The sequence below is a fragment of the Eubalaena glacialis genome, chromosome 16 (assembly GCF_028564815.1).
Source record: "Eubalaena glacialis isolate mEubGla1 chromosome 16, mEubGla1.1.hap2.+ XY, whole genome shotgun sequence".
Taxonomy (NCBI): domain Eukaryota; kingdom Metazoa; phylum Chordata; class Mammalia; order Artiodactyla; family Balaenidae; genus Eubalaena; species Eubalaena glacialis.
This window is the reverse complement of record NC_083731.1, coordinates 81,599,038-81,624,644: the sequence shown is the minus strand read 5'-3', so window position 1 is coordinate 81,624,644 and position 25,607 is coordinate 81,599,038. Positions and strand designations below refer to the sequence as shown.

The 25,607-nt window shown below is 38.7% G+C and overlaps 2 protein-coding genes across 2 annotated transcripts in view; one reads left to right on the top strand and one right to left on the bottom strand.

Annotated features, from left to right (window-relative positions):
- Window positions 1-4,996: 4,996 nt before the first annotated feature.
- Window positions 4,997-11,655, bottom strand: ZAR1L (zygote arrest 1 like). Its single transcript, XM_061171024.1, has 4 exons — window positions 10,912-11,655; window positions 10,314-10,406; window positions 8,666-8,740; window positions 4,997-5,140 (listed from the first exon to the last, which is right to left on the bottom strand). The coding sequence occupies exons 1-4, from the start codon at window positions 11,653-11,655 to the stop codon at window positions 4,997-4,999; spliced, it is 1,056 nt and encodes a 351-aa protein (XP_061027007.1).
- A 1,893-nt stretch (window positions 11,656-13,548) lies between these two features.
- BRCA2 (BRCA2 DNA repair associated) overlaps window positions 13,549-25,607 on the top strand; it is a 53,260-nt gene continuing 41,201 nt past the window's right edge. Inside the window, exons 1-9 of the mRNA XM_061170884.1 lie at window positions 13,549-13,660; window positions 14,355-14,460; window positions 17,015-17,260; window positions 22,544-22,652; window positions 23,295-23,344; window positions 23,437-23,477; window positions 23,687-23,798; window positions 24,583-24,632; window positions 24,896-25,007. Of these exons, the coding sequence (XP_061026867.1) occupies window positions 14,394-14,460; window positions 17,015-17,260; window positions 22,544-22,652; window positions 23,295-23,344; window positions 23,437-23,477; window positions 23,687-23,798; window positions 24,583-24,632; window positions 24,896-25,007 (787 nt within the window). The 5' untranslated portion in view covers window positions 13,549-13,660; window positions 14,355-14,393. The remainder of the gene's footprint in view (window positions 13,661-14,354; window positions 14,461-17,014; window positions 17,261-22,543; window positions 22,653-23,294; window positions 23,345-23,436; window positions 23,478-23,686; window positions 23,799-24,582; window positions 24,633-24,895; window positions 25,008-25,607) is intronic.

The following is a 25,607-nucleotide window of genomic DNA, read 5'->3' as shown; positions in this document are numbered from 1 at the left end:
GAAACAGGATAGCAAGTCCAGAGGTAAACCCACGCATGTATGGTCACCTTATTTTTGATAAAGGAGGCGAGCATATACAATGGAGAAAAGACAGCCTCTTCAATAAGTGGTGCTGGGAAAACTGGATAGCTACACGTAAAAGAATGAAATTAGGGCTTCCCTGGTGGCGCAGTGGTTGAGAGTCTGCCTGTCAATGCAGCGGACACGGGTTCGTGCCCTGGTCTGGGAGGATCCCACATGCCGCGGAGCAACTAAGCCCATGAGCCACAATCGCTGAGCCTGTGCGTCTGGAGCCTGTGCTCCGCAACGGGAGAGGCCGCGACAGTGAGAGGCCCGCGCACCGCGATGAAGAGTGGCCCCCGCCCGCCGCAACTGGAGAAAGCCCTCGCACAGAAACGAAGACCCAACACAGCCAAAAATAAATAAATAAATTTAAAAAAAAAAAAGAATGAAATTAGAACACTCCCTAACACCATACACAAAAATAAACTCAAAATGGATTAAAGACCTAAATGTAAGGCCAGACACTATAAAACTCTCAGAGGAAAACATAGGTAGGCAGAACACTCTATGACATAAATCACAGCAAGATCCTTTTTGACCCACCTCCTAGAGAAATGGAAATAGAAACAAAAATAAACAAATGGGACCTAGTGAAACTTAAAAGCTTTTGCACAGCAAAGGAAACCATAAACAAGACAAAAAGACAACCCTCAGAAAGGGAGAAAATATTTGCAAATGAAGCAACTGACAAAGGATTAATCTCCAAAATATACAGGCCGCTCATGCAGCTCAATATCAAAAAAACCAACAACCCAGTCCCAAAATGGGCAGAAGACCTAAATAGACATTTCTCCAAAGAAGATATACAGATTGCCAAGAAACACATGAAAGGATGCTCAACATCACTAATCACTAGAGAAATGCAAATCAAAACTACAAATGAGGTATCACCTCACACCAGTCAGAATGGCCATCATCAAAAAATCTACAAACAATAAATGCTGGAGAGGGTGTGGAGAAAAGGGAACCCTCTTGCACTGTTGGTGGGAATGTAAATTAATACAGCCACTATGGAGAACAGTATGGAGGTTCCTTAAAAAACTAAAAAACAGAACTAACATGCAACCCAGCAATCCCACTACTGGGCATATACCCTGAGAAAACCCAAATTCAGAAAGAGACATGTACCACAATGTTCACTGCAGCACTATTTACAATAGTCAGGTCATGGAAGCAACCTAAGTGTCCACTGACAGATGGATGGGTAAAGAAGATGTGGCACATATGTACAACAGAATATTACTCAGCCATAAAAGGAAACGAAATTGAGTTATTTGTAGTGAGGTGGATGGACCTAGAGACTGTCATACAGAGTGAAGTAAGTCAGAAAGAGAAAAACAAATACCGTATGCTAACACATATATATGGAATCTAAAAAAAAAGGTTCTGAAGAACCTAGGGGCAGGACAGGAATAAAGACGCAGACGTAGAGAATGGACTTAAGGACACGGGGAGGGGGAAGGGTAAGCTGGGACGAAGTGAGAGAGTAGCATTGACATATATACACGACCAAATGTAAAACCGATAGCTAGTGGGAAGCAGCCGCATAGCACCTGGAGATCAGCTCGGTGTTTTGTGACCACCTAGAGGGGCAGGACAGGGAGGGTGGGAGGAAGGGAGACGCAAGAGGGAAGAGATATGGGGATATATGTATATGTATAGCTGATTCACTTTGTTATAAAGCAGAAACTAACACACCATTGTAACAAATTATACTCCAATAAAGATGATTAGAAAAAAAAAACTACAATGAGATATCACCTCACAGCAGTCAGAATGGCTATCATCAAAAAGTGTACAAACAGTAAATGCTGGAGAGGATGTGGAGAAAAGGGAGCCCTCCTACACTGTTGGTGGGAATATAAATTGGTACAGCCACTATGGAGAACACTACGCATGTACCTAAAAAAGCTAAAAATAGAACTACCATATGATCCAGCAATCCCACTGCTGGGCATATATCTGGAGAAAACCATAATTCGAAAAGATATATGTATCCTAATGTTCACTGCCGCACTATTTACAGTAGCCAAGACATGGAAACAAACTAAATATCCATCAACAGATGACTGGATAAAGAAGATGTGGTACATATATACAATGGAATATTACTCAGCCATAAAAAATGAAATAATGCCATTTGCTGCAACACGGATAGATCTGGAGATTATCATACTAAATGAAGTAAGTCAGACAGAGAAAGACAAATATATGATATCACTTATACATAGAATCTTAAAGAAATGATACAAATGAACTTATTTACAAAACAAAAACAGATTAACAGACTTCAAAAACAAACCTATGATTACCAAAGGGGAAAGCTGGTGGGGAGGGATAAATTAGGAATTTGGGATTAACATATACACACTACTATATATAAAATAATAAACAAGGATCTACTGTATAGCCCAGGGAGCTCTACTCAATATTCTGTAATAACCTATAAGGAAAAAGAATCTGAAAAAGAATGGATATATGTATAACCGAATCACTTTGCTGTGTATCTGAAACTAACACAACATTGTAAATCAACTATACTCCAATGTAAAATTAAAATTACAAAAAAAAATAAAAATAAAAATGGCAATCTGGATACAAGCTGAATATCAGAGGCTTTGGGAAAAGCACATCATAGGTCAGTAGAACTGGCAGTGCCATAATAATTACCATAAAAGTTCTAACTTAAAACCCAATACAGAGGGAGGAAAAGATAAGTTAAGCTAAAAACAGAGTCAACTTATGGTAGGGAACACAGGGTAAAGAGTTATTAATAATAGTTGAAATCTAATTAAATGACTCATTTAATTAAAAAAACAAAAAACAAGATCACCAGGTAATTCCTGGGACATTAAAGTTTTAGAATCGTTGTTCTAAATGTTGCTGTGCCCCAGGGCCCTGTGCTGTACTCTCCCTACTAGGTGACACCATCCGGGCTCACAGTTTTAAATTTTATAATTTTATATATATATATATATATATACACACATACACATACTTTTTTTTTTTTTTTTTGGCCACACTGCTCGGCTTGCAGGATCTTAGTTCCCCGACCAGGGATGGAACCCAGGCCCACTGCAGTGGAAGTGCAGAGTCCTAACCATTGGATCACCAAGGAATTCCCAGTACTATAGATTTTTTTTTTTTTTACGTCTTTATTGGAGTATAATTGCTTTACAATGTTGTGTTAGTTTCTGCTGTATAATGAAGTGAATCAGCTATATGCATACATATATCCCCATATCTCCTCCCTCTTGCATCTCCCTCTCACCCTCCCTATACCACCCCTCTAGATAGTCACAAAGCACCGAGCTGATCTCCCTGTGCTATGCAGCTGCTTTCCACTAGCTATCTATTTTACATTTGGTAGTGACTACAGATTTTTTAATCTCCAAATCTCTCTCTCTGTAGCTCTTACCTTCCTCCTAAATTCCAGATTCATATAAACAACAGCCTACATGACGTCTCCATTTGGATGGAGTTTCAAATATTTCAAAGTTAATGTTGAAAACAGAAGCCTTCTCCCATCTCACTATATAGCCCCACCAAAAAAGGACAGCTAAGTTTACTGAATACCTGTTACAGGTAGTAACCTAAGTGCTTAATATGTAACAGCTGCTTTAGTCCTCACATCACCACCACCAAGAGACAGTTACTATTATCGTCCCCATTTTACAGAAGAGTAATTGAGAGAGAGGGCATAAGTAACTTGCCCACAATCATACATCTCCTAAGTATCACACCGAGGATTTGAAGTTAGGTAATTTGAGTCCAGAATATGTTCCTGTTATACCTCTCAGTTCCATCCAACCCAGAGCTCAAAGAAATCTAGAAGTCATCATTTATTTCACCATCACCCACTCCTAATCCTGTGCATTACATTTTCAAACACTATCTGGAATTCATATATTTCTCTCTATCTCCATGGCCACCCACTCTTTTCCAAGCCATCATTTTGCTCGTGCATTCATTAACCGCCTAACTGGTCTCCTTCCTTCCACTCTACCTGGTATTCTCTCATAGCAGTAAGTTTTTTTATAGAAAGAATCTGTTGTCAGTGCCTTGTTTAAACTCTTTCATGGGCTGCCATATGCTTGACCTGAGACCTGCCTTCTCCAGCCTATGCCTGACTTGAGCCTCAGGGGCTCTTGTTCCTCAAACATACCAAGTACATGTCCCAGCCCACCCCAGGGTCTTTGCTCTTGCTGTTCTGTTGGATCAAATTCATCTTCCTTTCTCCCAGCTCCCCCTCATCCGGCAAGTCTCAATTCTCATGTCACCTCTCTTCAACAACTCTTTATAAAAGAGTCACTCTATTATAGCCCCGTTTCCTTCATTGCACTTAACACATCTGAATCTGAGAAAAAAATCTAAGTAAATCTAAAGCCGTGGAGAATGTAGTAGTCTACCTAGGTTCAAATTCTGGCTTTACCCTGTAACCTCCCTGTGGCTCCCTCTCCTCATCTATTAAAAAGGAGTATAATAAGACTGCTGTGATGAGTAACATCAATGCCTGGCATATACTAAGTACTATTTATGCATTTGCTATAATGATTAAGTATACTTGAATGCAAGGACCTTGCTCCTGATTGTCTCTATATTCCTAGCACTTAGAACACCCAGTTTACAAAAGTTTGTCAAATGAATGACTGTGTTCCTCTTCATTGTTCCGTTCATATTAGTGATAGGATCTACCATTTTCCCAATGTTTTAGTGATGTTTTTACCCTGGGATCACCAATTAATGTGTCTTCATGGTCTATTTTACATGCATTTATTTTATTCTATTCACATCGACAATTGTCATACCACCTACAAAAAGTACAAAAGCCTAAACCATTTTCCAATACCAGGTCAGAGCCAAGGTGTAAAAGAGGAACTATACAGTAAATTACAAGAAGAGTTCAGGTGTCCCGTACGAAGCATGCTGCCTGTCACATGATGCATTTAAAGCTGTAAATATTGCCACAGGAGAATCTCTTGTCTTTGCAGCGGCCACACAGCTCCTGCCGATGAGGCCTCCTTAGATCAATGTGTCTTTTCTTTTGAAGACAGGAACAACGAGACTTTGAACAGGTCTTTTGAAAAGAAGCAACAGTTTGGGGACTAAATGATCAAATTAGTTCTTCAAATGTAGCCTTCAAATGAAAATACTTCTCCCCACCACCCCTATCCCCGATATCTTTCTCCTCCTTTGAATCCTATGAGAAGTCCAAGACCAAGTTGTACAAAACCACTCACAGCCCACTAAATGTCATGCATTTTTCCAAATGAATGATCAAAGACGATATTTAAGAGAACATTGATGAGCCAGTCCAGAAGATACAAGAGAAAAGGTTTAAAGGTTAGAGTTTTGTAGAGTCTCTTCATTATGCAGGTTTCTACATTTGTAGCCAGGTGGGAGTGAGCAGTGGGTATTAAGTGATTTGATTACCTAGACTGGAACATTTAAAAAATACTAGAGCAGTGATTCTCAACCAGTAGTATTTTACCTACCAGCAGACATTTGGCAATATCTGGAGAGATTTTTGGTTGTCACAACTGGAGGGAGGGGTGCTCTAGAGGAAGCTAAATGTTTTCCTTCCAGTCATGCCTAATCTCTGCTGGAATTTGAAGTGTTTTTAACCATTATCCTATTCTGTCTTCTGATAAATAAAAATCACACCCCATGGAGACTGGTATACTACCCTGGTCCATGTTCCCAACCCTGCTAATCTTTGAAAATTTATAATCACTGCTCTATTTTCTGCATATGTCCATAACCAAAGAGAATAAGTCAAGCTTTACCTTTTATATTGTGAAAATAGGCATTTTTATTTTCCAAATGAGTGTCTCAGATATGATTTATCAAATGCTGTACTGCACTTACATCTTCCACTCTCCCGTTGATGAGTATGCATCCTTAAGAAAATTCTAATAGCAATACTCACATGTTGTTTACTCTAGGTACTGCTCCAAGCACTTTATATAAATTCACTTAATCCTCATATCACCTTTATAAGGAAGAAAAGGCTTAATTCAAAACAAAATTTTTTAGTTAAAAAAAAAAAATCAGGATTTAGTCTAAAGGTAGGTTTCTGGTTTTAGTAATGGTGGATTAGGTAGTTTTGACCAAATCTCCTACTTAGGACAACAAGAAAAGCTGAGCAGAGAAGATAATAATTAAAAACAAGAACTACTTGAAGGCACTGGAGAGTTACCAAAGTATCAGGAAGAAGCCCAGAAATAGAGATGAGCCTGACATTTGGGACTATTTTCTCTCTAAAGGCAATTCTGTAAGAGGTGAAAGACAACAGGAAGCTGAAAATGAGTTTAACAAGTTGATGAGGCTGAGGGATAATCTTAAATATGTCAAAATAGGAGAGACCTGGTAAACAATTCAGGTTTTGTGCTGGGACCCTGAAGGGTTCTGAAAGGCTACACCCTAAGAATAAGAATGAACCAAAAATTGACCAGCCTTCAACTGCTGAAGCCCAGTTTCAAAACAGCTCAACCTTGATTGGAAAATAGTAATCTGAAATTGCTAGTGCCCCCATCTGTCCAACAGAAGCAAACAAGTCTTCTGTGAAAAACAATACTATCCTAGGCCTTGAATTATCACTATAATTTTTCATATACAATATATAGCACTCAAAAGTAACCAGGTATATAAGGAGACAGAACAACATACTTGAAAACCAAGGAATGTGAAGAGGATAGCAACAGAACCATAGAGGATTAAATTAATGGAATTTTCTGGTACGGATTTTAAGAAAATGATGCTTAATATGTTCAAAGAGATGAGGCTGATATTTCCAACAGACAACTGGACGTCACTTAAAAAGACATAAAAATTCTAGTACTGAAAAACACAGTAACTGAAATCTATAACTGAATAGGTAGGTTTGACAGCAGATTGGAAAGAGCAGAAGGAAAAATTAGAGAAATGGAAGATAGTTTAGTAGGTGCTATCCAAACTGAAGCAAAGAGAGACAAAAGCATAGGAAATACAGAAAAGAGCATAAAAGAGATAAGGGATATGGTGCAAGGTCTAATATGAGTAATTAGAAGAAAGAGAGAATGGCGGTGGAAGTAATATTTTAAAGATAATGGCTGATAATTTTCCAAGAGTGATAAAAGTCTTCAAGCTACAGATTCAAGAAACACTATGAATTGTAAGTAGGATAAATACAAAGAAACTACAATTGGGCATAAATTGTAAAACTGTTGAAAACCAAAGCAGAGAGAAATATCTTAAAAGCAAACAGACTTAAGAAGGTGAGAAAAAGTGAGATATATTACTTCAAAGGAGCTGCAATAAGACCAATAGCCAACTTTACAGAAACGATGAAGGTCAGATCCTTAAGGGGCAGAAAGAAGCTACTGCCAACCTAAAAATTTTATACTCAGCAAAAATATCCTTTAAAAAAGCTATCTAGACAAAATAAAATGTGTCACCTTCAGACCTGCATTACAAGAAATATTAAAACGTGTTCTTCAGGTAAAAGGAAAGTGGTCCCAGATACAAAAAGGACCTGAGAGCAGCAGAAAGGTTAAATATGTAGCTAAAGCTAAATTAATTATGACTATAACAAATAATGTCTTTTAAAGTTTAAAATTAACATACAACAATAGCAGCAAAGAAGTTTGGATGAAGTCATAAGGAATTAGTGTGACCTAAGGTCACTGCATTGTCAAGGAGAGGTGAGACTGACTTATCAACGTCTACATAAGTTGTTAAAGAATCATGCTGTAAGATGAACATTAAAGAAGAACATTAAAGAATGAATAACTGCCAAGATAATGGGGGAGGTTAAAAAAATCAATTCAAGTGAACACAAGAAAAAGGAGTATAATAGTAAGAAAATATATTTAAATCCAAAGTAATTATAGTAAACAGACTAAATGAGAATGTCAGACTAGAAAATCTAAAGATAATCATTTATAAACGATTAGACTAGTTTTTTAAGTTATTTATTTCTTAGTAGTATAAAAATGTTTTTAAGTAAGTGAAGGATTTAGGTTAAAAAAAATTCTTGATTATGAAAATCAACTATGTCACACTTTTCTGAAAAGCTTCAAGAGATGTCTCCTGCAAGCTGTTTTAGGTAAGAGCTCATTGAATTCTGTGACATCCTAGACCTTGGGGACACCATGGAATCTGATCACAACTCTAATGCTATCTGTCCAACCTTGGGCAAGTTATTTTCTTATTGAACTTTAGCTTTCTGGTCTGTATCATAGGAATAACATCTACCTCAAAGGTTAGATTACAGGAGATAATGAAAAGCACTTGGCCTCAAGTTTGGCACATAGTAAAAGCTTAATAAAGGTTACCTGTTAAATTATTACATGCAAACTATACACAGGGTGTTTGAGGAGAAACACACCACATACATAAACACACCACATAAGGCAACTTAAGAGTAAACCTTCCCCTTCCCCCCCCAAAAAAATCTAGAATTAATGCTTTTTCTAAAATATTATAAAAATTCAAACATACAGAAAACCTAACACTCCTGTACAGATATCTAAGTCTATCAAATCCTAACATTTTGCCACAGAAGCTTCATGCTTAAGAATGAAAACATTATAGATACGATGGAAATATTCTATTTGCTTACCTGGCATTGGATTGCTTCTACTCGATAAGGGTTAAAACTCTTTTGGCATTTGCAACAGAGTTGTTTGAAATAAACCTAAAGAGAAATTTGTCTTTTATACAAGTTTATATGTACTCTAGGCTCCCAGATCCTAAGTAATCCATTCCTTCACCTTGCAGCTTGCTTTTGCCCAACCTCTATGCTGAAGTTCTTAAGCTCTTCTAGTGCTATCAGTCACTTTTTCTTATTCTTTGAACCTCATTTTCCTTACCTGTAAAATTGAGACAATACCACTTCCTTTTTCTATAATTCTGACAACTACCCAATAATGTACACAAAGTACCACAGTAAAAGTCTTCAGTGAGAAGTAGCTATTATAACTTTATTCATTGTGCAGGCAGAGTCCTTGACCTGCTCCTTTTGTCCTGGTCTATTTGCCCCTACTTTTTCATTTTTTTCAGTATTTCTCAATTTGAAATTTAAATTACTTATAGTTACCCACCAACACACATGGTTTCCAGGCTTTGTGCATTTTCTTGTGCACTTTCTCTCCCTTCCTCTCTTGGTGAACTCCTATTTATAAACCTTTAAAATCCTGCTTGGACATCAAGATGCCTTCCCTCTGACAGGGTTAATCGTCCCCCTCCTGTATCATTTCTGTACCACTTCCATGCCACGGGTGCCAATGCATATATCACCAAATATCATTTTGTCTGCATCACTCCTATCAATAAATTTCTCCAGGATGAGTTCTATGTCTTGTTCTGTGTTTCCTAGTGTCACCAGTGTTTGAATTAAACCCACTGTTTCTTTTCTGGCAAGAGAAGGAAAGTAATTTTAGTTTAGTTTAAAAATCTATTCACCTCCAGGGTCTAGTAAATGGCTAGGGTTAAAAAAAAAAAACAAAAAAACAAGTTTTCATTCAGGTCGTAGCATGCCTCCTTACCCTCTCCCTCTACAGTCCTTAAGCAGGAAAAGCAGTATCTAAAATGCAACAGCACAGGGGCCTCAAACTCAAATGCTTGTAGAGGTGAATGAGAGACACCAGATGTAGACTGTTGTGAAATAAAGGCCACATGCCCAGTGAAAGGAGACAGAAGCTGCTCAAGTCCAGCCTACTGCTCTCAAATTGAGAGTGTTTAATGACCAGAGTCTGATGGTTCAGGAAAATCCGGAAATGCAAAATGTGGAAACCTAAATATGTTGACAACTAATTCAAATTAAGGCGGGGAACCTAAATACGTAAGGCTCTCAAGGTTAACCTTTACAATAAATTATTTCTCTCATTGCCCCACCTTGTGGACAGACAGTGGAAATCTTCCAGAGCTAAGGCCCAAACCTGTTACAATATACCAACTAAAAAATGATTATAGCAAGTCCCAATGTATACAAGAGCAAGAGTTCATTTAAATAACCTGACATTTTGTCCAGTGCAACTACCAAACCAAATATAACACCAGGGTATGGTTCAGGAGCTCAGGAGCTCTTGTGGACAGCCCAATTCACTTCAACCCAAACATTGACTGAACACCTGTTATGTGCCTGGCACGGAGGCTGCCAAGATGACCGAGACAGCATTCTGGTGATGCCCCATTAGGAAACATGTTCCTCCTCCGTGGAGCACCTGCGCCCGCCCACGCTCTCCCTTGTCCCACTCACTTTTACTTACCTTATTAGTTCCAGAAATGCACCACACATAAGCACTCTCCCATCTCGTCTTACAATCTTTACAGTGAAAATAGCCATATTTTGGTTCTAAAAACTGCAAATAAGGAGGAAAAGTCCTTTACTATCTTGGGGTGGTGGGGAGGGGGGGTGCGGATAAAAAGCCAGATCCTTCTATCCTTGTGGCTTTGTATAAGAAACAACAAGACGCCTCCTTAATCTCATTCATAGCTGTTCTCAAGGTCACTACGTGAACTCGGCTCTCAAGGATTGATTACTCTGGGACGCTTCTAGCTGCTCTCATGCTTTTCCAATCTATTTTCCCCAAGGCCATTGGCACCACCTGCACAAAACGAAGATCTGATCACAGATTTCACAAACCTGAAACCCTTCTTTGTCTCCTCATTTCCAATAGCTATGGTTCCCAAACTTTGGGTTTTCATAGGCTTAAAGTTGGCACCCCATTTTACCAAAAAGTTAAACACACACACATACACATAGGACATGTAAAATACATGTTTGCGAGAGAAGATTCTGCTCTCGTTGCGCCAGAAATGGAAAAAAGGAAAGAGAGGGCTGAGACGAGGGAAGAGAAAGCTCACCTGGAAGTTGGGCTTCCGCAGCGGCTCGCTGGCGTCTCCCTGAGCTTGCTTGTTCTTCCTTTCCCGAGGACTTGAGGCATCTTCCTCCCCCAACTCCTCCTGTTGCCGGAGTTCCTCCCGCTGGTCCTCTTCCGACCTTGGTGTTGGTGGTGGCGGCGGCGGCGGCTGGCTGGCCTCGGGAGGACCCGAAAGCGCCTTCCTCTCCTCGTCTTCCCCATCCTTCTGAAGGCGCACCAGGCCCCTGCGGCCCATCACTGGCGAATAGACTCCCCAGGCTGACAGGGGCGCCTTGTGCCCCGTGCTGCCCCAGAGGGAGCGGCTGTGCAAGGTGCGAGGCCCCAGTGAGCACTGCACGGACTTGTCCACCCGGGGGCTCACCTGCACGCCCACCTCCTTGGTGTCGGCCTTGCACAGACGCAGGCTCAGGCTGGGGTTCATTTGGGAGAGAATGGCCTTAAGCTGGGCCCTCCTGTAAGGGTCCACGCAGTAGTCGGAGGCGTTGGAGGGCACCAGCAGCCCCGGCCTGGCCAGGAAAGCGGGGGGACCGTTGTTGTGCCTCCAGTCGGGCTGTTTGTGCTCAGAAAGTCCAGGCTGGCCCAAAGGCAGCGTGTTCCCATAGCCCGGGTACAAGCTGTAGGGAACACGGACCAAGCGCTCCATCCGGCCGCGGCCGCCGTGCGCCCAGGCGCAGCGCAATATCCTGGGGCAGTTTGTTTGTGTCCTTGTTTTGCCTTCCACCTTCATCCGCCCCCTCTTTCTCCAGATCAAGTTGGTTCAGGTTCTTCCCGAGCTTCTCCATTTATTTCTGATTCTGATGGGTGCTGCTTCCTATTACCCTAATTGGAGGAGGGAACTCGATCTCCCTACCTACGGAGGTCTAATTGCCACCTCGTCCCTAATTGCTTTTTTCTGTCTCTTCAATTCACTGCTCCTGAATCTTTTTTCAAAGCTGTTTTTCATTTACCTTCTTATTCACACACATGTTTTAATTAGCAATTCATTAATTCACTATTCCCACAGTGACTTACCATTTTAGAGACCCTGTTTTAAAAGATACTGTACATCCAATACGAGCAGTAAATTATTTGAGCAGCCGCACTACAAGAGAATAAGGAAGAAAGTATATTATGGCAGAACTAATGAATGTAAAAAACCTGGTACTACAGGAGCAAGGAGCATAAAGTTATGGGCAGAGCGTGGGGAGGGGGAGGGGGAGGAACGGTGTATATAGTGAAAAAATATATTTCAGAGGGTTGTATGACATACCTACAGTTCTCATTAGTCCACTCTAGTGGGCCTGCCCCCCAAAAAAGGTGAAAAGCAGCAAATTGTTCAGATTTAGAGGTTAAATGCAGACAATCACAGGATAGTTAAGTATCTGAAGTTACAGACTTGAACTGAAACCTGGGCCTTGTTTATCATGCAACTTACTTAACTAGATGATTCAGATTCCCCATCTGACAATACTAACCAATTTATAGGATTATTGTAAGATTAAACGTGATATTGTTTATAAAGCAAAGCAGAATAACTCATAGATGTTCATTAAGTGTTAGCTGTTATTGGGTAAGGATCCCAGGCCCGTGTTTCTTTGCTATTTAGACCTAGATGATCTAAGCTTTGGTATCTGTATTGGTAAGGCTTCCTACTATAGCAAAGGATTATGATCAAACTAAAATGACACCTCAGGTACCAAGTAGAGGCCACTCTTTCTCAAATCCACGGTTGCTTCCACTGTTTACTGCTCAAGAGCCTTGGGAAAGCAGCAAGGCCCATGAGCCCCTCTCACCTCCAGAATCCAGCTGAAGGCTTTCTAGGTACTACAATAAACCTGAATTAAGCCTTGTGCTAGGCATATCACAGACCCTGTGAATGATGAGACTGCTGTCTTCCAAGGCAGTTTGGAGGGGAAGTCAGGCACAAAACAGGTGTTTGGTACCCTAGGAATGTCAGGGATACTACGGAAGCCTGCAGAGGGAAGTGCCTAACACTGCAGGAGACCTGAGGTGGGTTTCACAATTTTTCAAGCAGGGAAACAGGCTCAGAGGTTTTGAAATCCTGCTGCCTAAGAGCAACACGCGGACTAGAAGCAATGTCCTCTGGCTTCAAATCTCAGCCTCTCCCACTCTTTAGGGAGCACTCAGCCGGGAAGAGAGTTATCCACAGCCACGGACCACTCTGGGGTTTTCTAACGTCTGCCCACTTTGGGGGACGCCCGCTCTTAGGACAAAACAGAGACCTTTCACAGACCCCAGGCCGCATTCGAGGGCGACCACCCAAACGTGACATGGAGCGGAGAGAAGGGGGAGGAGGCGGCGAGTATACACAGGGCGTGGTGCCTCCAAGCAGCGCGGCCTAGTAGTCTGAAGGCTCAGGAGAAGAGAATGGGCACCGCAGCTCCGTCTCTAGCGGCTCGGAACTGACTGTCAGGCAGCCGAACAAGTATTCGCTTTGGCCACAACGTGAGGCGGCGGCGACCCGGCCCGAGTTTGACTTCCGGGTGGCGCGCGCGCGCGCTGCGTGCAGCGTCATGGCGTCGTCGCGTGACGTATCCCGTGAGCGGGCTTTTGGAGCGAGAGTCTGAAACCCGCTGGGCGGAGGTGGGGCTGCTACGGCTCCGCGCCCTGGGAGTCGTCTGGGGCGGTGGGTCGCGGCTAAAAGGAGCCTGCGGGTCAGATTTCTGATCTGAGTGCCGGCGCGCGTTTTGTCAGCCTACTCTGGACAAAAACAGCTTGCACCTCTGAAGGCGGTTAGTGTTGGCAGGGGTGGAGACGGGCGGCGGGGAGCGCCTCCGGTGCCCGGGTGGGAGCCGGGCCTCGGGCCCTCGCTGGTCCCTGCCCGTCCCGCACCGACGGGGAGAAGGGACCCGCTCCTCGGGGCTGGAGGGTCGAGCCCCGCCTCTTCCCGGGGACTCCATTGCCCAGCTTTGGGCGCCACTTGTCCCAGACGTCGAAAGCTGAAGTTTCCTTAATTGGAATCACGATGAAGTTACTTTCACGGAATATTGCTATTTTGGAAAATGTCTTAGAGCCTGTGGCCCACTGTATCTGCCTCACTTAGTCCCCGGGTAACTGCTGTGTTAACGAAGATTTACTGATTGGGAGTTGTCAAACGGTGTTGATCTAATAGCCCTCGCTAACTGCGCAGCCACTAGCCACACGTGACTAGTTAGTTTAATAAAGAGTAAATAATGTTAAAAATTCTGTTCTTGAGTCACACTTGCCACATTTCAAATGCTGAATGTGGCCAGTGGCTGCTCTATTGGACGGCACAAATATACAATGCTCTCTTCATCGCTGTGAGTTCGATTCTTGTCCCCGAATGGGACCGAGGTAAATAAACAGTGCAACTTTAGGCAGGTTTACCCGCTTCCGCTTTTACCTCAGAGTCACTTAAGAAGGACTGCATCCCTGTGAAGTGTATTTTGGTGTTCTCTTTTGCAGACTCCGTTACCAAACGTTGGAATAATATTGTAGATAAAAATGCCGATTGGATGCAAAGAGAGGCCAACGTTTTTTGAAATTTTTAAGACGCGATGCAACAAAGCAGGTATTGACAGATTTTATATAAATTGATTGTTTACACTGAGAAAAATGTTTTCAGAAAAATATGTAATTATGCATGCTTGCTGAAAAGAATTCAGTACTTCATGTTTTTGTTTACACTATAAACTATGCTTTATGGAGTCATAAATCAGGAAAATAATCATTTACAGTTAAACAAATGATAAGTATAGAACCTGTAGTGGATAAAGAGGAGACTGACCCCTTGATTAGCAGAATTGTTTTTAAAGCAGAGAACTTCTAGCAAATCAGAAGCACTGGTAACGTTATAGCAGAAGTTGTCAAACTTTTTGGTCTCAGTTCTCCTTACACTCTTAAAATGATTGAGGACCAAGAGCCTTTGTTTATGTAGGTTACCACGTTAGAAATTAAAACTAAGAAAAAAAATTATTAATTTAATTAATAAAAATCCAGTGCATATTAACGTGAATAATATGTTTATGAAAAATAACTATTTTACAAGAAAAATGTGAGAAGAGTGACATTATTTTAAAATTTTGCAGTTCTCTTTACTATCTGGCTCAATAGAAGATAGCTGGATTCTCATACTCATTTCTGCATTTAATCTGTTACAATATGTTGTTTTGGTAGAAGTACATGAAGAAAACCCAACCTCACACAGCAATGTAATTAGAAAAAGAAGTATTTTAATAGCCTTCACTTAAGTGTGGGTATTTTTCTTTGGTACTACTCCAAAACTTAAGACAGGTGGTAGTTTCTTAAAAGTTGCAATGTGGAATCTGAAACCATGTAATGAATTTTTCATACTCTTGTTACATTAAATTCAATTAGTCTTTCTTGTACCTTGAATAAATCTTTTATCCATGTTGTGACATCATGCGTGGACTATTTGAAAAATATTAATGATACTCCATATATTGACACATTGCATTAGACATTAAAAAATCACATTGGGGGACTTCCCTGGTGGTGCAGTGGTTAAGAATCCGCCTGGCAATGCAGGAGACACGGGTTTGAGCCCTGGTCCCGGAAGATCCCACATGCCGCAGAGTAACTAAGCCTGTGTGTCACAACTACTGAGCCTGTGCTCTAGAGCCCACGACCCACAACTACTGAGCCCGTGAGCCACAACTACTGAAGCCCATGCACCTAGAGCCGGGGCTCCGCAACAAGAGAAGCCACTGCAATGAGAAGCCCTTGCACCGCAACGAAGAGTAGCCCCCACTCGCCACAACTAGAGAAAGCCCACGCGCCGCAGCTAGAGAAAGCCCACGCGCAGCAACGAAGACCCAACGCAGCCAAAAGATAAATAAATAAAATAAAATAAAAATCACATTGGTTACCTCACTGATCTCATCAGAAAAGTCCTTTAAGATTGGGAAGACGTCAAGCTCACAGAGGCTGATAGAGTTTTTAATAAAATTCTAATTCTCATTTGAAAGCTCACATGTTATCATTGGCAACAAACTGTTGTTTTCCCTGCAGTAACAGGCTCACTTCATTCATTTTCGAGAAAATGTCTACCAAATCACCCAACTCAGAATAACTTAGTCGTTCTTTCTTGTGAAAATGGCTTTCCATGAAAAGTGCTAATTCAGCTCACAACTCATCACATGAGTGCTTTTTCTAAACAACTCTTGAGCTTAAATATGCAGAAATGCTTTATGAATGCTTCCATTTTTGTCACAGAGAATATTAAAAAGATGTGCTCAAGGGTTAGGCTTTAATAAAACTAACTTTTGCTGCCTCGTTAAGGACACTTTAAGTTAAACTTGCTTTTTGTTTTTTTGGCCGCACCGCACGGCATGTGGGATCTTAGTTCCCTGACCAGGGATGGAACCCGTGCCCCCGCATTGGGAGCATGGAGTTTTAACCACTGGACCGCCAGGGAAGTCCCGCTTTTTTGTTTTTGTTTTTTTATAAGTGCATGGTGACGAAGAATACAGTGACTCCTAGTACAGTTTGTGGCCACTGCCTTGACTCAGGCAAAGCTGTCATCAGTTTTACCCACCAGTGGTGTAAATGTCAACATTGGGAAAAAGGCAAATGATGGCTAATATTATTATGAAAATAGTTTTGACCTTATGGACCTCTTGAAATGGTCTTAGTGACCTTCGCCTCAAGTGGTCCACAGACCACACTTTGAGAACCACTACTTTAAGGATAGATCACAGGAGAAATTTTGTCTTTCTCTTTAACAGAGAATCTGTTCCATTTGATTTGTGAGTCTACATGTCTCTTGTACCTATAGATTTATCACAGCCACTTATGTAGTATTGATAATTACTTGAATTGTATCTGTGGAATGCGTTCTTATTATGGATGATTTTTGTTTCTGAGTCGTGAATATGAAAGAAAACTTAAGAGCTAATATAGCTAATAATCTCCTTGTAACTTTTGTAAACTTCTGTTATACCTTACTACAGATTCATAAGAGAACAGATTAATGATCCTGTTTAATTAGTATTCCTTAAAAGTAATCCACAGTCAAAATCTCAAACAATTATAATCTTTACTGGCTCATGGATTTTATTGTGTCACTGATTAAAACCCAGATGGGATTTTAATTTTTCTTACAGATTTAGGACCAATAAGCCTTAATTGGTTTGAAGAACTTTCTTCAGAAGCTCCACCCTATAATTCTGAACCTTCGGAAGAATCAGAATATAAAATCAGCAGTTGTGAAACAAACCCATTTAAAACACCACAGAGGAAACCTTATCATCAGTTGGCTTCAACTCCAATAATATTCAAAGAGCGAGGTCTAACTCTGCCACTGTACCAATCTCCTTTAAAAGAATTAGATAAATTCAGATTAGATTCAGGTAAGTAATGTGATGTGGTTGACTAGAAAAAACATTAACTAGTAATTCAGACAAACCTGTGTTAAAAATCCCAGCTCTGTTGTTACCTATGTCATGTTGGTCAGATCAACCTCTCTGGCCACACTTTCCCCACCTGAAAAGTGGAAATGTGAAAATACTACCTAGGTTTGGTTAAATAAAATAATGTAGGTCCTTGATAAATGTTTCTTTTCCTCCTTCCTTTGATTAATATATCCTGCCCACTGAGATTTGCTAAATTATGTCATTCCTATACAAAAAAACCTAGGGCTTGTTTTGATGTTAAACTAAACTGTATTTCTGCAGGCTATCACAGAGGACAGAGATTCTTTTTAACAATTGCTGTAAATGTCTTTTGATTTGGTAGCACTTTCTCTGGCCTGTGTGCCAGATGTTTGCAACTTATCATGTAATAAGATTATACATTTAAATATTTATTACCTGCTTGATTTAGGTAACATACGCTTCCTTTCTTTGGAGTGTTACTCTCTAGTAAGAGGAATTAACAGTACACGGATTAAGTACAGTTTAGGGTTGAATGTGGTACATGCCAAAAGAAAAGTACAAAAAGTACAATGAGAGTTAAGAAGAAAGAAAGCATAAATAATATTGAGGGCAATTAGGGAATATTCAGTTGAATTAAACCTTGAAGAATAGATGAGATGCAGAAATTTGAAGTTGGAGTGAGCATGTTCTAGGCAGAGGGAAAAACATGAGGAAGAATATGTAGTTTGTGAAGTTAATAGCAAGTAATTCAGACTGTTTGGAGTGTTGTGTGTTTGAAAGGGACCAATAAACAGCCTAAGGCTAAAAAAAAGCAGATTAGAGGCAGGCATTGAATGCCAGGCTAAAGAAATTGAATTTATTTGATAGGTTGTTGAGCAGAGAAGTCACATGCAAATTTAATCATGCTACTTCCTGCTTCAAACCTTTGATTACCTCCCTTTGTCCTCATGATAAAATCCAGACTCCTTAATATGATTTACAAGGTCCTTTATAATCTGTTCTCTCATTAACTCTTGCCTCATCTTGCTATAATTCCCCTCCCACCCACCCTCAATTTACCATTCATTTGTACTGAATTTCTTTCTGAAACCACCATGCTCTGTGGCTCTTAACACACTGTTACCTCTGCCCAGTACTTACTTACTTCTTCTTATGCTTTGTCTAGCTATCTGACACTCATCTTTCAGATCTTGACTTATCTCTCTGCTTGTGGGAAGTATTCCCTCTTGCACTCATTTAGCTTCCAGTGAAGGAGACTTACATAAGCAATTATCCTCTGATTAGTGCTATGAAATAGGAAACTCATGGTATTAGAAAATGCACATATAAAAGAGAATGTAGGTAATGAGCAAAGATTTTCTTAAACGTTATTGGATACCTAATGGCATACGTAGTGAGTATTCAGTAAGTATTTGTAGAATAAATGAATATTTATTTTGCTTAGAAAGCCTAAAAATCTGGCAGCAGTCTTTGGAGATGTGTTTTTCAAAACATGAGGCATGGACCATTAGACTCTCCTGAAGTGCTGATTGAAAAGGAAGATTCCAGGCACTTTTCTGAATCTATTAAATTAGAATCTCTGGAATTGGTGGTCATGAATGTACATTTTAAACTAATTGGGTGATTCTTATAGGAAGAGAAGACTGCAGGCAGGGAGATCAGTTAGGAGACACATAGTGGTCCAGGTGACGGGAGCAGGTGCCTGAATTAGAGTAGTGGTAGTGAAAGCAGATATAGAAGGTAGAAACTACAGGACCCTGCAATAGCCTAGATATGGAAAATTCAAAAGAAAGGATCAAATCACAGGTGTAGGGCATGACTAAGAATGTAGTGGTGACATTCGTAGAAATTGTAAGCACTGGGAGAAAAGCAGGTTTGAGAGGGAAAAGGTTTGAAAGGATGAAAAAAAAGTAGGTTGAGGTTTGGATTGCAGTTTGAGAAAGTATTGGGATGTGAAGGTAGAGATGTCCTGAGAGCTTTTGGGAATACAAGACTGAAACTAAAGAAAGAATACAGGTGGGAGAGAAAGATATAGGAATCAACTATCTGTTTGGAAAGTGAGGAAGTCATCAGATATGGTGAGAAAATTGATTATGATGAGGCCTAGGATAGAACCGTAGGGAATATTTAACAAATGAAACGTAGAAGAGAACCCAGAAAAGGGAATCATCCATTCAACAAATATTCCATGCCTGCTTTTTGCCTGGCAGCTTGCTTGGCATTAAGGATACAAACACGAATAAGATGGCTTTTGACCTCTGGAACTCAGTCACGTAAGGGAGAAAATATATAAATATACTGGTTGGTATATGTTATAATAGGAGCATGTACAAAGTACAATGTTATAGATATAGTAAAGGTAACAGCCATCTGTCTTAGTTGGTCAGGAAAAGCTCTGTAAACCAATTTATACTGAATCTACTGAATCTTGAAAGACATACCTAGAGTTGGTGGTTTATTGTCTAATTGTAACCTGCTGGGATTGGTCTTTCTATAACCAAGGAAGGATAGGAATGAATTAATAAGGTCACTGTGGACTCACGGCAGAGGAGTTAACTTTTTTAAGGTTGCATAAATAATTCTGTTGACTGTAGTATCTTGAGACCTTTTGCTTTTAAGTTTACTTTAAATTGAGTATTGAAATGTAAGAGTAGGACTTAAACTGTTTTTAAACGTACTTAGTTCAGTTCTAACATCTAATATATTATTTTTAAATTATCCATTAAATTCCATGAGGCAGTGTGCTATTTCTCCTCAGCAGTCTTTCCTCTTGCATAAGATCCCATGAGTTTATCTTAACCATCATTCGTCTTATTTATGAGATCCTCAAGTTATTTGGAAAATATTTATTGGGGTATGAACTTCATTTTGCCTGGTTCATTTATTTATTTACTTTTCATTTCTTACAGTTTCTATTCTTTTGCACTTCTTTTTATTGCTGAGCCAATATCAATACTTCATTATTAACTAAAGCCCTGTGTTTACACTAGGGTTCATTCTTCGTACAGTTCTGTGGATTTTGGCAAACATGTAATGTCATGTACCCACCATTACAGCATCATACAGAATAGTTTCATTGCCCTGAAAATCCCGTGTGCTCCACCTATTCACCCTTCCTTCCTTCACCCTAAACCCCTGGCAACCACTGATCTTTTTACTGTCTATAGTTTTGTCTTTTCCAGAATGTCATACAGTTGCTTCTTTCACTTAGCAATGTAAGGTTCCTCCCTGTCTTTTCATGGCTTGATAGCTCATTTCTTTTTATCACTGAATAATGCTCTTTTATATGGACGTACCAGTTTGTTTATCCATTTACCTATTGAAGGACACCTTGGTTGCTTCCAAGTTTCAGCAATTATGAATAAAGCTGCTATAAACATTCATATGCAGGATTTTGTGTGCACCTGAGTTTTCAGTTCATTTGGGTAAACAGCTAGGAGTACAATTGCTGGATCTCATCGTAGAAGTATGTTTAGTTTTGTAAGAAACTGCAAACTGTCTTCCAGAGTGGCTGTACCATTTTGCACTCCCGTCCACAGTGAAGGAGAGCTTCTCTTGCTCCACATCCTTATCATCATCCTTGTCTGTATTTTAGATTTTAATCGAAATACACGTGTGTGTGTGTGTGTGTGTGTGTGTGTGTGTAGTGGTATCTCATTGTTTGCCTTCTTTTTTAAGTCCGTGTTTTTGTTTGTTCTGATTAGGATCTTTGTTTTAAGAAAGATCCTTAATCTTTCTTAAAACAAAGAAAAGGGAAAAGGTGAAATTTCAAAATAGGTTTAGTTACTTTTCAGTATCTTTAACTAAAAGTCTCTTAGAGAAGGAGATTGGATATCTTGTTGAAGAAGGGTTTGCAATTTACATGTACATTTGGCTTATGTGTATTGCCTGTTTCTTGAGAAAGGAGAATATAACACAATGTTTGAGTAGGCTGCTACAAATAGTTTTCAGCTTGGTCTTTGCTTTGTTTCACTAACACTAATGCAGCTTATTTTCCCCAAAGCTTCTCTAAGTTAGAGATTATAGGAACAATTAAAGTGATTATTTTTATTTTTTTATTATTAATTTTTATTGAGTATAGTTGCTTTACAATGTTGTGTTAGTTTCCTGCTATAAAGCAATTATTTTTAAAAGCAATTTTTTAAGAGTAATAGTACGCCTCAAGTGCCAAATTTGTGATACAGAAAATAGGAATGTTGAAAAGCTATAAATTGGATTTGATAGAGCCACATATAGTTTTAGAAACATTATTGTCTTAGAAAGTAGATGTATTCAATAAGAACAGACACAAGTATTACGTGTCACTGTCTACAACCCACTTTTCTTATCATTGCTAATTCATTCAACCAGTATTTGTGGAGTGTCTATAATGTATCAGGCATTATTGTAGTTTCTAAGGATACAGTGATAAATAAAACAAGTTCTCTACTTCAAGGAGCACACAGTCTAATAGGGGAAACAGGAACAGTGTATGATAAACTACTCTGTGGGGAACACATCGGAGGGGCAGTCAGTCTCACCTTGGGGACCAGTAAAGATTTCTGGAGGAGGAACTTTCAAAATGGAAACCTGAAAGAGAATCTAGGTCAAGAGAAATAAAAAGAGGTAGAAAGAAACAGTTTGTACAAAGGCCTAGAGTGAAAGAGAACATCCTTGCAGAATATGCACGTGGATGGACATGGCTAAAAAGTAGATTGTGAAAGAATGTCATCGTAAAAATTAAATCAGATTGTGAAAGACCTTGTTACTAGGGAGTTTTGTTATGGAGTTTGAACTCAATCTTGAAAACAAGATCTTGAGAGGTTTTCAGCAGAAGAGTGATATGGTCAGGTTTTGTACTTTGGTAGGTTTTCAGTAAATGTCTTTTCCTTTACTCTCACCTGTCAAGATACCATAGTACTGTGTGTAACTTAATGACAAGTCATGCCACATTTATTTTGTATTCCACTTGTGCACATTTCAAACAGTTTTCCCTACTGTACTGTGAACTCCTTGTGGTTAAAGCTCTGTCTTGAATGGTATTACTCAAACTGTCTTGGGCTTGTTGTATGCGTCACATGGTTGTTGAATGGGGGCAGACATCCTTTGAGACATCCCTTTTTGAGAGGAGTGAGCTAACTGAGAAACCAGTTCAGACTGAATTCCCCATATATTCTCTTCCCAATATAGATGAGGCTTTTTGTTTTTAAATACTTCCAGAAAATAAAAATTTACAGTGTAGAACATATACATACTCACTGAATTATTGCACTGTTTCAGGAAAGGACATTGCCAGTGGTAAACATAAAAGTTGTTGCACAACGAAGGCAAAAATGAATCAAGTAAATGATGTTACCAGCCCACCTCCAAATTCTTCTCTTAGTGAAAGGTATGATGAAGTCATTATATTAAAATATTTAAATGAAACGTTTTCCTACATGTGATGTTTGTTATATACAGATGCATCTAATTTTCATGGTAATATTTTGCTGTAGAGCCTGGTAGAGGATCTTCTATTTTAAAATAATTTCCTTTTAGATTGAGTCCTTTAATACAATAATTTTTACATTAGAAACATTTACTTTGTTTTTCTTATAACATTGAATTCACTATTTTCCTGTGTATCCATGGAATTTTTAAGTAACAAAAATATTATTGATGAAAAGCAATGCCTTTGAAATATCCGGTTTAAAATAATTTGCGTACTTTGAATCTTTGGAGAGAATGTGATGCTATTATAGAGTCACTTTATATCATTTTTAAATTCAAAATATACAATTCCTAACATCTAAAATTTGTGAGTACTTTATATATTACTTTCAATGGGGATTTTAAACATAAGTTAGTGGTTACTTAATTCTTCATGAGATATTTACTTTTTAAAAAGTAATCTAAAAATATTACAAACTAGTATAATTCTAATAATTGATACGACTGAGAGTCCATTTTTTAATAAGATTAGTATTTTGTTTCTCTGCTATTTTTGTTCTCTTTTGAAATAATCTGAGGGATTTGTTTTGTATTGTTTTAGTCCTGTTGTTCTACGATGTACACATGTAACACCACAAAGAGAAAAGTCAGGTATGATTAAAAACAAGGCTTTTTATTTTTCAAATACACTAAATTTTAATAAAAATAAAGCTTAGTAATTTTGTCCCTTGTTTTCTCCCCAGTGATATGTGGAAGTTTATTTCATACACCAAAGCTCATGAAGGTAAATAGTCTGCCTAGTTTATTTTCACTATGTAGTAATTGAGAATTTGACAGCAGTGTCATAAGTTTGCCCTGAGATTTACAGGTCTGTACTTGAGATTGACTCACATAGGCATTCAGTAAATGAAAAATGAAAAAAATAAGTGAATGAAAAAATATTCTTAATCATCAGTGCACTTCTGTGAAATAAACTATTTTCTTTATTTTCAGGGTCAGACACCAAAACGTATTTCCGAAAGTTTAGGAGCCGAGGTGGATCCTGATATGTCTTGGTCAAGTTCTTTGGCCACACCACCAACACTTAGTTCTACTGTGCTCATAGGTAATACTAGCAAATATGTATTATATAAGATGATGTTGATAAATTATCATCTGTAATGCTTCTGTCCAAAAAAAAATATGAAAAGATGATTAGATAGTAATCAGATTAGATAATACTGTTTTTGATAGGTGTGTTGGTAGTTCAGAATAATTTTATTCTATTTAGTGTAGATTGAAATAAATCTCAAGTGCATTAAATGGTATTTTAGAGGAATCAAATTAATTTATACACAAACCAGGATTTTTTTTTTATTCTAGGAAAAATACATTCCATGTTGATTCCTCTTTAGCTGGGCATTTAATTTTCTTCTTTTCTTGCTGAGATGAAATAATATAGGTGAAAGCATGTTGAAAAGTAAGAAGTGTTTAACATATGATATGCCTTTCAACTATATTGTTATCTAAAAAAATACTAAAGTCTACAAGCTTTTGCTTTTAAGTCATGACCTCACAACTTCGTCTGATTTTCCAAGCCTTTGTGGACAGTATTACCTTCAAGTATTACCTTGTGGGCACTATTACCTTCAAGTCAGGATCAGCAAACCATAGTTTCTTACCACTTTATCAGTGGTACTAAGGAATTGTGAGCACAGCTTATCCACTGTGTTGATTGACCTTTCTAATTACTATACTTCGATCAATTAATTTTGTTTCAAATGTGTCATTTAATCCAATAGTGCATGTTTCTTTTGATGTCTGCCCAAAAAATACGTAAGTTTTACATGAACTTTAATGTACAACATATGATACCGTATAGGTAAATTGAACTTTTTTTTTTTTTACAGTCAGAGATGAAGAAGCATCTGCAACTGTATTTCCTAATGATAGTACTGCTGTAAGTAAATATGACAAATTGATGATGCTGTTGCAATTGCATATAATTTCAGAATGCCTTGAAAAATTATTTATCTTGCATTTTTCATTCTCTAATTTATGATTTATCTAAGCCTTTGAGGAAGTCTCTAAACCTGTTTCTATATGTGATTTTCTTTGACTTACTATGAAACTTTGCTGTCTCTCTGTTTAAGAATAAGTTGAATATACTATATGTATAGTGAGAGTTTTTATATTAGTGATTTTAAAACATAACTTTTGCAGATTTCAAAAAAGTATTCTTCTAACCATGATGAAAGTCTGAAGAAAAATATTACGTTTATCCCTTCTGGGCCAGACAGTGAAAACAAAAATCAAACAGAAGCTAAAACTCATGGTAAGTCCTTCTGTTTAATTGAACTACTGTTTTCAACTGACATCATTGAAATATTGCTCCTCTTTTCTTGAAGAGAAAACACATTGCTTCTCCTTTCATGATTACTGAAGGTATTGAGAATAGAAACTAACTTGATTTAGATGAAAATGTTTAAACATCATACTAGGACAATACTATTCAAAGATGCTGTTGTGACACAAAAACAAAAGAAAACCCATAACTCAAAACTCACAGAGATGCAGATTAAGACTCAATGATTAACTAAATGTGAAAACCTTATTTTCTAATTAGAAATTAAGTATGGTTGCAGATATACCTAAGGTTACCTAATCAGGTCATTGGAATATTGCGTATTCTTAGTATTTGTGTATATCTGTATAAATGTGTAGGATTGGATATCTGTGTGTGTGTGTATGTATGTATAAAATCAGATTTTATTGCCAGTTGTAGGGCCACAAAATTTGGAACTTCTAGTTTGATAAATCTTAGAATATTAAATTGTGTATATATAGTAAAATTGAGTGAGTTTCAGTTGTGTAGAGCTGGTAAAGAATGGTTATTAGGGATTGAGTATGAATAAAAGGCTTTGAGTACACTGGA